The sequence below is a fragment of the Anser cygnoides genome, chromosome 2, assembly GCF_040182565.1.
Source record: "Anser cygnoides isolate HZ-2024a breed goose chromosome 2, Taihu_goose_T2T_genome, whole genome shotgun sequence".
Lineage (NCBI taxonomy): Eukaryota > Metazoa > Chordata > Aves > Anseriformes > Anatidae > Anser > Anser cygnoides.
This window is the reverse complement of record NC_089874.1, coordinates 97,792,518-97,806,733: the sequence shown is the minus strand read 5'-3', so window position 1 is coordinate 97,806,733 and position 14,216 is coordinate 97,792,518. Positions and strand designations below refer to the sequence as shown.

The following is a 14,216-nucleotide window of genomic DNA, read 5'->3' as shown; positions in this document are numbered from 1 at the left end:
CAATTCCATCCAAGGGATGAAGCTAAATAGAATAATGTAATGAAAACAGGATTAGGAGAACTGATTTTTTTTTTTTCCCCAGCCAGTGCCTCACTTTATGAAACAGGTAATGTCATTCAGAAAATCCCCCATAATTCTTTTCATTATGATTGCAGAGTTCCCCAGGATTCATTTTTTAAGGACACAAACGACTCCTCGGGGCTGATCCTGCCTGTATTCCCGCTGGGTACAACGAAACACGGTGGCACCACGCTTCCTCCTGAACGACATCTCCAGCGATGCCGCCCTCTGCGCCTCTCTGCCCCAAGGTACCTGAACCGTACCCCGACAAAACCAGTCGCTGCCACCCCAAAACGAGAGATTTGCCTGAGGTTTTGGGGGACGGGGACCCTGCCACGGCGCAGCGCATCCCGATAGAGCCGCGCTCCCCTCGGCTTCCCAGAGTCGGGGAGGAGAAGAGATGGGGGCTGCCTTAAATGTCACCCGGGAGGGTTTGGGGTTTTTTTTCAGCATCCCCTCGCTCTGCCGGGGGTTGTGCTGGAAAAGGAGCTGCGGCGATCCACGCGAGGCGAGTGCCATCTTCAGGAGGGGCCCGAGCCTCTCTCTGCCAGCGCACGGCTCCCGAAGTTGTGACCCGAACCCATCGCGGCTGCCTCGGGGTTGGGGGGGGGGGGGGGAGGGCCGCCGCCGGGACCCAACTTCGCCGAGCATCCTCGGGGGAAGGGGGGAGAGGCTCGGGGCCGAGCCGAGCCGGGCCGGACCGGGCCGGGGGCAGCGCTCCGGGGCCGGGCAGAGGCACCGCAGATTTAACTCTTTCCTCCGAGTTCCTCCACCCGGCCCCGGGGGGCTCCCGGGCCGGAGCAATGGGGACACCCCCCCCCTTCGGGAGCCCTGCCTCCTGCCCCGGCTGCAGGGACGAATCCAGCCCGTTTTTCCCCCAAAAAATAAACCCGGCAAGGGAAGCGGCCGGCGTGCATCTGTTGCTGGGGGGGCTGGCAGGCGGGTGCCCGGGCACCTCGGGGGGGTGTCAGGGGAGCCGCTCCGGATAGGGCCCGCCGGCCGGCCGGGCATCCCTCTCCCCCCAGCCCCGGCCCCCCCGTGTCCGCGCTGCCCTTGCGCCCGCAGCGCCCCGGCCCTGGGCGTCGGTCCCTACCTCCGTGTCGTAGAGGCGCAGGTCCAAGAAATAGGGGTTGAGCAGGGACTCGTTGCGGATCTGATCCATGGCCAGCTGCACGGCGGGCAGCACCCCCCGGCCGATCTTGCTCTTCTGGTCCTCCTCGGACTGGCTGAGGGGCATCAAGCCCATGATGGAGATCGGCGTGGTGGCGTTGGGGGGCAGCCCGGCAGCCCCCCGGGAGCTGCCCCGCGGCCAGCCCCAGCCCGGCGGAGCCCAGCCCAGGCACAGGAGCAGCAGGAGCATGGCAGGGTTGGAGGTGGCAGCGGCCGGTCTCCGCGGAGAGGGATGCATGCTGCTGGATGGGGGGGAGGAGGAGGAGGAGGAGAAGGAGGAGGAGGAGGAGGAGGATGAGGAGGAGGGCTGAGCGTCGGGAGGGAGCCGAGCCCCTCTCAGCCCGGGCGCATCCCCCGGCGGCAGGAGCCGAGGCGGGAGGAAAAGAAACGCCTCTCTGCTTCCCCGGGAGCCTCGGGGTCTCCTCTCTTCACCCCCCCCCCCCCCCCCCCCCCCCCCCCCCCCCCCCCTTCCCCTGGCAATAATCCTTCTGGCAATGGCGCCTACTCCTTCCCAGGTCTGCCAGCTGCAGCCACCAGGAGCGAGAAATAAATAAATAACCCCCCCAAACACACGCACACACGCACTCCCCACCGCCCTCTTCCTCCTCTCCCCGGCGGCAGAAGCAGGGGAGCGGGACCTGCCTCTGCCTCCCGGCTGCTCTTTCTCACCCCCCCCCCCCAAAAAAAAAAAAAAAAATAGCCGCCTTCTCCGCTCCGGGAGGAGTAATGGCACCTCTCAGGCGCGGGGTGTGGGGGGGGGGGCCCGCACACCTCCCTCCTCCCCAAGGAGAAAATAAATAAAAAAAAAAAGATGAGGATGCTCCGGCAGAAAACACCAAAGGGGAAAAAGCCCCCCCCCCCCCCCCCAAAACGCCAGAGGAGGAGGAGGAGGGAGGGGAGCGGTGCCGAGCCGGGGCGGGGGGGTTAATGCCGCATTCCCGGGGGGCAGAGGGACGGGATGCGGGGCCGGACCCCCCCGCCCCAAACACGGGGAAAACGGGGTGCGGGGGCAGAGCAAAGCGCCCCCGGGGCGGGGACCTGGCCGCGGTCGCGAGTGGGAACGGGGAGGGGGCTCCGCGGCCGCTGCCCACCCGCGGGGGTGCGGGGTGAGGGCGCAGCCCCCGGGCCCCCCCCAGCTTTCCCCGCCGCAGCCCCCCCGGCACACAAACGCGCTCCCACCCCGGCTTGGCACCTCCGCTGGCACACGCACGCACACACACACACACACACACACACAGAGCCCGGGCCATGGCAACTCTGCAGCACGCTGGGGAGCTGGGCGTTTTGAAAAAAAAAAAAAAAAAAATCGGATTTTTTTTTAATTGTTATTATTATTTTTTATATTACTGTTTTTTTTCTCCCCGCAGAATTCACCGTTTCCCAGAGCCTGGCTCCGTCTGTGTCTGTTTTCCTGCACCTGCAGCTTGCGGCTGCCAGCAACGCACAGAAGAAACGTGAGGTTCCCGAGGGGATAGAGGGCTGCCACAGCCCCGCGTGGGGGTCAGGAGCCCCCTGCACCCAACGAGCCCCTCCACGCACCGCCTCCAAGGCCTGCGGGGCACTCCCATGCCGCCCACCCCTGCCCGTGTCCTGCCAGGGCCCTCAGCGGCCCCGCTCTGGTTTGCAGCCTGCTGAGAAGACCGTGGGCCTAAATCCTGTGCTTGTAACCCTGTAACGTGCCCGGCCCTGTGGCCCTTCCCTCGGGATGCTGCCCAACGGCAGTAACTGAAAGGCATTGGTCCTAAAGGGTCTGCCACCTCTCCCAGTACGTTATTTCAGTCATTAACACACACACCAGATTCATTAATAACCTTATTCCAGGTTCCAAGCACCGGCTCTCATCATGCCTGTATCAAATCAAGGGGACATAGCATCACTGATCGTCCCTCACACCCATAAGCTAAGCTTAATAACTGCACCTCACTTTTGTACTGAATTTCACCTCAGGAATTGCCCTTGGAAGCACTTCCAAGGCACCTCTGCCTTTTCTGCTCCACGTAGGCACAGCTGCCTGCACTGGGCCACCCGTGGCAGCCTCGACCCTGTGGGAAGCAGCCCCCAGAGGCAGGAGAGCCAAGCTGTCCTCCGGGGCTGCCTCCCTGTGGAGCCATCCACGGCCCATTTCTGAACCCCTTCTGCCAAAAAGCACACGCTACTCTTTTGCTCCCATGTGGCTGACCTGGCGTTGTGATAAAGCCAAATGTGCACTCGTTATTTGTACATGTGGCCTGCCCCCAATTTGTCACCTGCAAACTTACAGTAAGCTGCCTCCTTCTAGAAAACCGGTTATCACAACACCAACAGCTCTTCCGAGGATCCCAACAGGAGCAGAGGCCATATTGATTTTGCATAATATTATTTTTAGTCAGAATTTCATATGCTAAACAACATTTCGCCATTCTCAGCCGTATCTGCAATAGGTCCTGAGTTTGTTCATCAAAACCCATTTCACGTAAAACCATTCCTCACTGCTTGTATCCCCGCATCATTCTGTGATTTTCTCTAGTTCTTGGCCACGAGGGCTACAGCTACTTGGATCACTTTGGTTATCATTCTGCAATATTGGCACTCTGTTAACACACGCGCTCGCACTGTGTCTGGAACGCCATCAGCTTTCTGAGTTTTATTTCAAAATCAATCTCCTAGTTATAGGGAACTCAGCCTTTTTGTAAGAGAGCTCGAGTCCAAGCTATATGGTACAACAGAATTAATACCTTGGATATTAGCAGCAGCTGCTCAACATCCGTCTGGGTTACTGATGCAGCAGCAAAGGACTCTTTATTATTTTGGGAATCGGATGCATCTCCTAGCTTCTCTCCAGCCACAGTCCACAAACAGCACAGAGTGTGGCAGCCTGAGCCCAGCTGCTGGTGGTGCCCATGTGGGCATGGGGAAACCAGATGCTGGGGACGCAGGTCAAAGAAACGCACCTGGGAAGTGCTGCCTTGCTCAGTTAATGCATACCATGGAGCACGAAACCAGCTCTAAAAGCAGGCCTGGAAAGCCAGGACTTACCTGTTTGTTGGGAAACTCAAGGCAAACCTTTCAGGGGCACTCTCTGATGATGCCTTCCCCCTTTCCGGACACTCAGCAGGAGATCCTGCCCCACCCTGGGATGACCACCCGCACACACATTTCTGTTTTGTACACCACCACCTTTGGTCAAACGAGTCCTAGCTCCTGCACCTGAACTGCAGAAGTCTGGGTATTGCTGGGTGTCATTTGTACCAACCAAAGCTAAGCATCAAGTTAGAGCATCAAATAAGGTGGTACTTCTGACATTGATGTCTTTGTTGCTGTCTTCTGTCAGTAAAACAGGGATGCTCATGCTTCATGGCATGAAGATAGAGTAATAAATGTTTAGGAAGCACTAAGACACTGCAACATTCAAGTTTCATGTTGAAAAATGCTGAGAAAATAACCTTTATTTTTCAGGCAGGGGACTTAATATAGAGAAGTAAATAAAGCCATACATTGAACAATGAGGATTAAACCAAATAAGCCTCTTCAAATCCTTCCTGTATACTCAGCGAGGCATTGAAAAGACAGTTTTTTGTATTAAAAAAAAAAAAAAAGGAAACAATGCAAGAAATAGTTTATGATCATGTAATTAGAGACAATACTGTAACGTAGATGCAGTTAAGCTATGTTTAGCTTAACAAAGAACTTCATTTCTGACACTTTCAAAGACTGCATTTGCAATCCCATCATCGTTTTTCATATAATACGCATATAAGTTTAAATATGATATATATAGAGTTATCTTTTGTAAATCCTCATCTTTCCTGCTATCAGCACTCAGAATTTTGTCCTTTCATACTATCCTTTGCTTATGCACAACAGACAACCAGGTAGTACCTCATTTTAACTAAAAGGCCCAAAGGAGAATTGCACCAAACCTATTTTTAAAAATTATGTCAGACACATCCTCCTGCCCAGCTATCTATTTTTTTTTCCCCTAGACATCCCCAGAATGTTTTGCTACAATAAAATCGGTGAAGTGCATTCCCTAGGATGGAATCCTCTAAAGCAGCACAAGTTGTTTATATGCAATGCAAAAATGCTTTCTATTTTTATTTGGTGGTCTACACCACACACCCTCTGTATCTGCTTATTCCTTTTTGGCTAAAATATCAGGTTGTAAGAACTGTAAACCTGTCTCTCTTTGCCTGAAAAACAAATGCAATTTTCTTCTTTGGCATGTTACCCAGTCACTTCAGCATTTTGGTCATGTGAGCCCTTCAACTACATGCCAGTAAACAACAGTTCTGTCAAATACCTTCATGCTAATGATAATTTCCATTTTTTTCCAGTCATTACCAAGCCTTCTCTCAGAGTATGCAGAGTTAACAGTTTTTGTTCTTTATGTATTCCCTAGATCTGCTCATCACACAGCACCCAATTCACGCATTTCAGGTCCAAATATCTGCACTGCTATTACTCCCTCGATCTCTTTCTTTTCAGCTGCATATTAAATCCCTTCAGAGGATGCATAAGTTCAAGAAACCCAGAAGACTGCTTTTGCCCTTGCCACCAAGAAACTGCCTCTGCTGCAAGTCCTCCCCCACGCCAGGAGATGGCCCACCGCTGCATGCAACACGTCTCACCACCCATCAGACCACTGACTCACTCCCCGTGTCTTACATCTTCTTTCCTCTTGCTTGTGGAGTTAGGAAAAAAACAGAGAAGGTCCTGAACTGGTTTAGTCTCCAGCCCCCTTTGGAAATCCTGGAAGCCTTTACAAGTCTGTCGCCTACAGCCACGTCAGTCCTGCCAGCGCTGACGAGGATTGGTGTAACCAGGCTTTGCCTCTTCATATAAATGTCAGTGAGTAATGGATTGGAAAAATAGCCTGAAAACTGTTGATCTAGGCATAGCAATTTTAGTACCACATGCACATACGCAATTGTTTTCCTATGTAAATGAGAAGTGGAAGAATACTGCAATGCTCTAATTCAAACTCCAGTGGTTGGAGCCAAGCACTAGCAACCTGGCAGAACCACGGGAGCTCCGCTGTCCATCTCTTCTCCCTCCCAAGGGCTTCTCCACCTACATCTGCTAACTTGCTAGCACAGTCATGAGTTTGCCTTCCTTGTGAGCTTCTATAGTGTTCTCACACACTGCCAAAAAATCCTACAGTTTTAACTGTATACAGACAGCCGTGCGATCCTAACCCTACCATCTCTCTAGACATCTTGATTGCTGTCATTCCGTCAAGGTATCAGAACAAAGCTCAACTTCAAATTAATCTGCCAAGACAGCCAAATGAAATTAGAACATCAGATTTTGAATTGCCAGCAGTATCGCTGCGTATCTGCTAGTGTTTCCAGACGTAGGAAACACGAGCACGATTCCATCAGTGTTACCAACAGGAATTTCTCCGTCAAATAGATCTTTTCACTTCCTATAAATATAGCAAAAATCGAACACAGTTCTAAGTCTTTGTTTCAGCAGAGCTAGCAAGAAATACTGCTTCCAATCCATGTTGACCTATGTGCATACAATGACAACTGCTGTTCCAGAGTGATTGTGCAAGCTGCAACAATCCTCCATCATAAAGGTTCAGCCAATACTGTGCATACAGAGGTTTTAGTGGTTTATTTTATTTCTTAGAAAGAAGGTTTATGTCCTGTCTTTTCTTGAAGGAAAAAATCCATTAAGGTCTTGGCCATGTCAAAGACCCTCAATACTTAAATGAAGGGAGAACTACAGAAGAATAGAAGAAAAAAAAATAAAAATTCAAAACAAACAAACAAAATACCAGCAAAAATACTTGCCTGAAGAGTTCAAAGATGTATAATAAAGAATTGGGTATCAGAGTGCTTTTTTTTTTTTAATTTGATACAGGAATACAAAGACATAAGTTTTTTTGTTTTTTTTTTTTTAAAGACAATACTTAAATTCCCCCAAAACAGCCAGTTCAATCAGCAGTTACTACCCCAAATTCTCATCTTGAGGATAATATCGCCAGGTATTTTGTTCTAAGTATTAAAAAAATCTTTGCATATTTATATTCCTCTCACAAGGTGTATCTAGAACAGAATATTGGGAAAGTATTTTGCACAGTTCGGTTTTGTGAAATACTTCTGGTTTAATCTTTTGTGCCTCCACTGTGCCAAATATGACCCATCTCTAGGGATGTTCAAGGAACACCAGAAAAAAAAGTAAGGGAAGAAACCTGGGAGAACACAACATCAAGCTGATCCCTTATATCCAAAAAACGGCAGTAAACTTCAGAGAGGTTGTATTTACCGCTAGACAATGAAGAAGGAGTTAAAATCCATTTGGAAGACAGATTTCTGTGTATCAATCTTCAAATCGTATACAGCAAACCGTGTGCTGGGATGATACATTCTTGGCATACCATTGTTAGCCCATCTCTATTTTTCATTAAAAAAAAAAATTTTTTTTGAACAACCTAATAGCACAAAATGAAAGAATAACCCTTGAGATTTCCCTGCTTGCAGTGCCAGTATCACATTATTTTAATATAAGTTTATCAATAAGCTTGACTTGCATGATTTGCTTTTATGGATGCTTCACAATGTTAGTGGCAAAGAGGAAAAAAAAAAAAGTGTGTCTTAAAACATAAAAGATGAGTACTAAGAAATGGGGGAAGTACTGGTTGATGTTTTGGACAATGTGGAAACTCCTCATCTCTCTTTTTCAAAAAAGAGTCCTAGGAGGCCAGAACCAGATGGAGTGTGAATTTGTGACTAAGTCCTCCAATTTTTCCGGTTCTCTGAGGCATCCAGCCCCTTCTTTACTGAGAAGCCCAAAGTCTACAGTGCGTTCCTCAGCAGATGGCCACAACCTCCTGCAGGAGGAAGTTTGAAAATGTGCATTGTGAATCAGACACTTGATCGATTCCTTCATCATCCAAACCTGAAGCCAGACATTAATACAATTCCTTTAAGTTGACAAGAAGGAAAGTATGAAGGAAAAAAGTGTGAAGTAGGTGGACTAAAGGCCCAATGACATACATGGAACAAGCTGGTGATATTACTACATTCAGTGACTGCTTTTGAACTAAACATAAGCATGTTTGTCTAGCAAATATTCAACCCAGGCTAGCGGGTTTGCTGGTGCAGGAGAAAACAGCTCAATTGCATATAACTAGAAGCCCAGAACATCAGTACTTCCCTCCAAAAAAAAAGAAAATGCAGAGCAGCAAGATGTACAGAAAACAATTTCCAATTACTAAATTTCATTTGCATATGAACACCTGCTGATGAAATCTGGAAGTCTCAAAACTAAGAAAACCTCATTGACCTTGAAGGTCAATGAGAGTTTTGTCTACAAGTGTAATTGCTGGGCTTTCATTAACTTATTAATGTAATGCAATCAACAGTCACGAAGGCAAAACAGAAATGAACAGAAAAACCTTGCTGTGTTGGTGGAGTTCTAACAGCCCTCTCATGCAGACACCCAGCTTTGATTTGTGGCTCCACAAACTGAACACAGTTGCTGCTAGCAGGTGAACAAAAGCATTAATGAGTTCAGTAATGGGAGCTTGAGAGAGCATAAAATAAAGCTGTCTTCTACCAAGTGCTGCAGGGATCAGACCCTAAGAGATCAGAGAGAGGGTTAAAAGAAAACCACTGACCATATGAAAAAAAAATAGTTGTAAAGACAGTTGCCACTCTACCGAGTAACAAAATATTTTATTAGTTCTAACATCAATTTCATCAGTCCAACCCACAGAGATCTTTGAAGGTCTTCAAAAAACATTCCAACTACAGGGTTTTAGACAGATCTTGGAAGAACCTCCACAGGCATCCTCTACAGGCAGAAACCCTCCCCCCACACCCTAATCATATAAATAGATATGCCAAAATGACATGAGCTTATGAAAATTCAAAGAAAGGTCTGTACATTTCATATAGAAAACAAGAACAAAGACCAATAATGGAAGAAATCTAAAACTAACCAGAACAGATGCCAAGGCTTCTGGGGGAAAAAAGGTTGTAATCTTCATGCTTCTATGCATAAAACATACCTCCAGCTGACATAAGGACACCTTCCTCATGAGCTGAAACTCTTTTAATCAACACTTTAATGATAATAGTCAATGACCAAACATATAGCTATACTTACTCCTTGTCTGAATGGGTAAAGCAGACCCCACACACCACAGCTGAAAACATCTTGCACTGGTACAGATTAAACCCTGTGTTTTCAATAAGACTGTGTGTGTTACCATAAACAAGTTAACAGAAAAGGAGTTCCCAGACAAAATGCAAGATATATATATGAAAGACTTTTTTCTTTAATTAATAGCAGCTGCATATCCTATCAATTAGTTGTAAACCATTTTTCTGTATTTATCCATTCATTTTAAAGAGCCATTTAAACAATTACAATTTAATTAAAGATATTAATTTCTCAGATTTTTCTGTAATTTTAAGTTTGAAACAACCCCTTCATGTCAAAAGAATTATTGCTAGGTCTGATCTTGCAGGTTGTATGCATGCTGTATGTATGCAATCCACATAATGTTAAAGTCAGTTGTGCAGTCTAGCTGCACAGCTAGATCCATTTATATCTAAACAGAGCATCACCTTTAAATGTTGTTGCCTTAATTAATAAAGATGAGAAAATCCCCATTTTACTCCAAAATCAGACTTAAGCATGATCAGAATCTAATCAAGTGCCATGAGCAACTGAAATTGTCACAACATTTAATGTATAGTATTGTCAAGCATGTGCAATATGTATGCATCTAAACTGTTATTTGTGCAAAGATATGCAGACCTTCTCAGCCTTCATGTGCAAACCCACAGTCTTCAGTGAGGGGTCTGTTGTAGCCACTCAGGGGCGGAATCTGGCCTACATTTACCCTCTTGGTATTAAAAAGACAAGGAGAATTATTAACCAGCATCTGTTAAAAGGCACAACTGCAGAATGCTTTAGTAGAAAAATAAACATTTTAGTTACTGGCAGATAACATTAGTGCAATTATTTTGACTGCCTTACTTTCACACAGTAGATTAAAAAATATATTGTCACTTGTGGAAAATAATCTAAGACACTTCAAAAACAGTTATGTAGCTGCCAAATACAGGGAACCAAAGAGGAGCAGATTCTGTGGCATGATACAGCCACAGTACTTACTTCACGTAGCTCTCAATGTTTAGTGCCTTTTAATGCTCCACAAAACAAAATTCAATGCTTGTAAACTAATTACAGTTCTTTTCATACAAAAATATATCACTTATGTAATTTTCAAAAGGCTGACTATCTGCTGACTAGAAAGAGAACATTTTCATATTCAGCTATATACTAGATGACATCTGGATCAACTTCTTTCTTTGAAGAACCATTTTTGGTATTCTGAATCTGTACACGGTCGTAATACTGGTGCTGGATTACCATTGTAAGAGTTCGACTCTGCTTGTAAGCACTTCTGGGTTTGTACATGAAACAAAGTACCATCCTGCAAAAGAGAGAAATAATTTTTGCTTTTTGGGTCTTAAAAATTACAAACACATCATTGTATTTTAAAAGTAACAGAAAGCACTCATAATAAACATCACACATATCCTTCTCATGAGCTACGCAGTGAATCCAAAATGCCTAACTTGAGAATGTCTAAAACTTTATCAAAAGACCCCACTTTTAAACTTTATTTCTGTCTCGACATTTAAGTTTGTAAAGGATAAGCTTGCTCAGCTCCCTTTCATTCTCTTTTGTTACTGCATCAGAGTATAGGTGGAGAAAATCAAAGACAAAGAAATGCGTTACCTAAATTCACCAACTTACTGCACACTTTGCAAGTAAAATTCAAATGTCAGTTAGTTGTATATGCTGGATATATTTTTGACAAAAAGAAAATTGCCCTTTCTTTAGAGGGTATATTTCTGGTGGAAAAGGCAAAAATTTCAAAGCGTACCTCTTCCCTGCTAATCTCTGTGCAGTCAGCTTGCTTTGCTTGAGGGGAGCACATCTGCCTCACTAGGTGTAAGGTCTGATTGGCCTCTACAGTCAGGTTCCCCAAAGAACATTATTTAAGCCCTCAGGCCCTCCTATTATGGCGCTCTCCGAAAACATTTTATCTCCAGTTCATACAGCTCGCTCCTATCCGGGAGCACTGTCAACTAAGAGAGTCGCAAGAAGGCGGTGTACCCAACTTTGGAGAACAGACGTTCTCCGAGGGCCTTTCTTGGCCCACGTGACAACCCCACACCTATTTCCAAAGCCTCTGACAGCTTTGAAAGAAAAATGCCAACACCCTGCTTAGGAGTATAAGCCTGACTCCTCTGAAACGCTGCTGTTCAGGCATCAGGAATGTTGCACAAACGGCACCTTGCACCGCAGCCTCTGACGTCCAGTGGTGCGCGCTTGCTCACAGGTTTGCTCACAGGCTTAGCTGCTGAATGACTTTCCTGTTTCCATCTGTGATTAACTCAAACTTTTGAGTGGACTAATCTGTATCTGCCTCACTCACTTTTGACTTGGTGCCAGGAAGAACTTAATTCTGGCCAGGCAGCTGGGAAGGCTGTTCAAATCTTTGATTATGCTACATCTCTGTTACTTTTGTAAGGACAGCTTTGCTAGTGCCTGATGCTTCTCTACACAACACAAGAGAAATACAGTGCTGATGATACCTGGCCCTCTACTTGCCTTGAAACATGGGGAACAGTGATTTTGATCAAACGCAACAGAAGAAGAGGAACCAGTGCAGAGAAGTAGATTCAAATCACACCCAAGAACAAAGTGGTCATGAGAAAAGATGATTTAGCATATGAAACTTAAGGAATTATTTTAAAAGTTAATGGCTAGGAATGCAGTGAAAACAGATGTATTCCAAGATTGTGTTTTCTTAGTCATTCCCTGACATGACTGAAGTTCACTCAAAATATGTCGTCTCAGGGATTAACACATATGACCTTGAAAAACTTTATGAAGTCAGCATTAAAAATGAAACATCATTTCTCAAGCCAGCCTTTTAAATATTTTGGTTTACTCAGTCGTATCACTGTGAGCTGCAGCATAGACTAGATTCAGTGGACAGACAGTAGTTTTCACATTTTTCTTTAGAATTTACTCTGCCACCTATCACTGGTGGTATTATCTGGGCATGAATTTGTCAGCTGTGGACCCTGTAGAATTTAGATGCGTTATGTAGATACATTATGTAAATATACCATTTTGATATATTATTTGACCTTTTTCCTTAGCCGAATAATAACACCCCAGAAGCTGTCCAAGGCCATCATTTTTCATGCAATTTATTTTCTCTGAGGCATTCAGGAACTCCTTCAGAGATTAAAACCTACTAAACACGAGGTTTTCTAAGATCACATGTTATGTTTATTAATATACTCTGTACTTCTCAGTATTTCTCCTCTTTGGGAGTTGGCATTAAGATGGAAGAAAAGAAGTATAGATTTGCTGAGCCCCCACAGCCAGTAAGATGTGTTCTGTGTACAGACAGAAGGTATCTTTTGATGGAGCATCAAGTTATACAACTTGCATCACATCACTCTGAGAAGCTCAAACATTGGTGCTTGTGGGGAGGGTTCAAGACAGACTGTTTGCAGAAGAGAAGCAGCAGCTTCTCCAAAGCAGGGAAGTTTAAAGCAATGGTGATGTGAAGTATCAGGAATATATGGCAGTGAAAATACTGGAAAATAAAAGATGTCAATGAAAGGAGAGCAAAACTAGGCCATCCACGAGACTGGCTGGGGAAGGGGTACGGAAGCACTTCAGTTCTCAGGGAAAGGCAGTAGGAGGGGTATGTGAGAAAGAACCGAGCAGTCCGCTGAAAGCACTGGGAAGTACTGAAAGCACAGGACAAAGATATATGTCTCAACTTTCTTGATTCCTCTGGGGTTAAGGAAGGGTGCTTTCTTTCCTCATCCTTCTGCTCTTTTATGACTGGGATATTCTTTATCTGCATTCTGCTGCTACCCTGTTCTAAGTTTAGATATTAAAAGCCAAGACAGTCATAAATCTCTAGGAACAATACTCTATCTAAATACAAACCCACCCCAGACACAGCAGTATTTGTGGCCTGCATAATTTGTAGGCAGTAAAATAAAAAGAAAACAAACCAACCAACAAAACAAACAACAATTTTTATCCCATCCCCTCCCCCCAAAAATCAACAATTTTTCTTTCACTCCCTCCTCCCAGAAAACAAACCTAAAACCAAATGGGCACACTTACCTCTCTGAAAATAAACTTCTGGTTTTCAGGAATATCAGGAGTATTTTCTTGACACAAGTTCATTGTCAAATAGTCAGTCCCTGTGTCAACTGCTGCACAGGCTTCTGGCTGTCGGGTGTTGTAGCGTATTTCATTACGGGATGTGTACTCAAAAAACTACAAATGCAAGAGAAGAAACGGGGGTCAACAGTAATTTCGTATGTACGCAAGCGTTTATAAGGAGGACATACTAAGATACTATAATTAAGTTCACATATTAAAGGTGCTATTGTGGAGAGAAATTCTGCCAAAAATATTCAAGGAGCCTTCACTGCTGTTCTTTGCTTACTATTTTATAGAAAATCAATCTCACCACAGCACTGATTTACTCTGGTAGCACTTAAAACACAAGAAATGTTGAATAAATGCACCGGAAAACAGACACTCCAACTTTAAGTAACAACTTACAAACTTTGAGTGTAGTATTTTACTTTCACATTCTCACCCACCTTTAAAAGTAGGACAGGAACCAGTTTATACCCTGACATTATACCTTCTTAATTCATCTGTCTCAAAAATAATGTTACTTTTAATTAAGGAGCTGCTCACTGGACAGTTCAAGTGCAGTTTGGTCAAGGTTCATTTCTGGTTACAAAGAACTCCGGATGCATGGTGATGAGCATTTTATTATATGACATTTTAAGATATTTGGAGCAAATCAGCTACAGATGCCTTTAAACATGAGAAGAACTTTAATAAAGCCAATTTATGGCCTTTGCTTATTGTACAATATTCTACAGAGATTTTCTGAACATGCCCTAAAACACTGGCTTCTG

At 45.2% G+C, this 14,216-nt stretch overlaps 2 protein-coding genes across 2 annotated transcripts in view; both read right to left on the bottom strand.

Annotated features, from left to right (window-relative positions):
* The window catches only part of GABBR2 (gamma-aminobutyric acid type B receptor subunit 2), a 477,610-nt gene extending 475,946 nt beyond the window's left edge, over positions 1-1,664 (bottom strand). The window contains exon 1 of the mRNA XM_048079587.2: positions 1,154-1,664. Within this exon, the coding sequence (XP_047935544.1) occupies positions 1,154-1,468 (315 nt within the window). The 5' untranslated portion in view covers positions 1,469-1,664. The remainder of the gene's footprint in view (positions 1-1,153) is intronic.
* A 7,209-nt stretch (positions 1,665-8,873) lies between these two features.
* GALNT12 (polypeptide N-acetylgalactosaminyltransferase 12) overlaps positions 8,874-14,216 on the bottom strand; it is a 48,922-nt gene continuing 43,579 nt past the window's right edge. Inside the window, exons 9-10 of the mRNA XM_013181114.3 lie at positions 13,402-13,557; positions 8,874-10,666 (exon numbers count right to left, since the gene is read on the bottom strand). Of these exons, the coding sequence (XP_013036568.2) occupies positions 10,529-10,666; positions 13,402-13,557 (294 nt within the window). The 3' untranslated portion in view covers positions 8,874-10,528. The remainder of the gene's footprint in view (positions 10,667-13,401; positions 13,558-14,216) is intronic.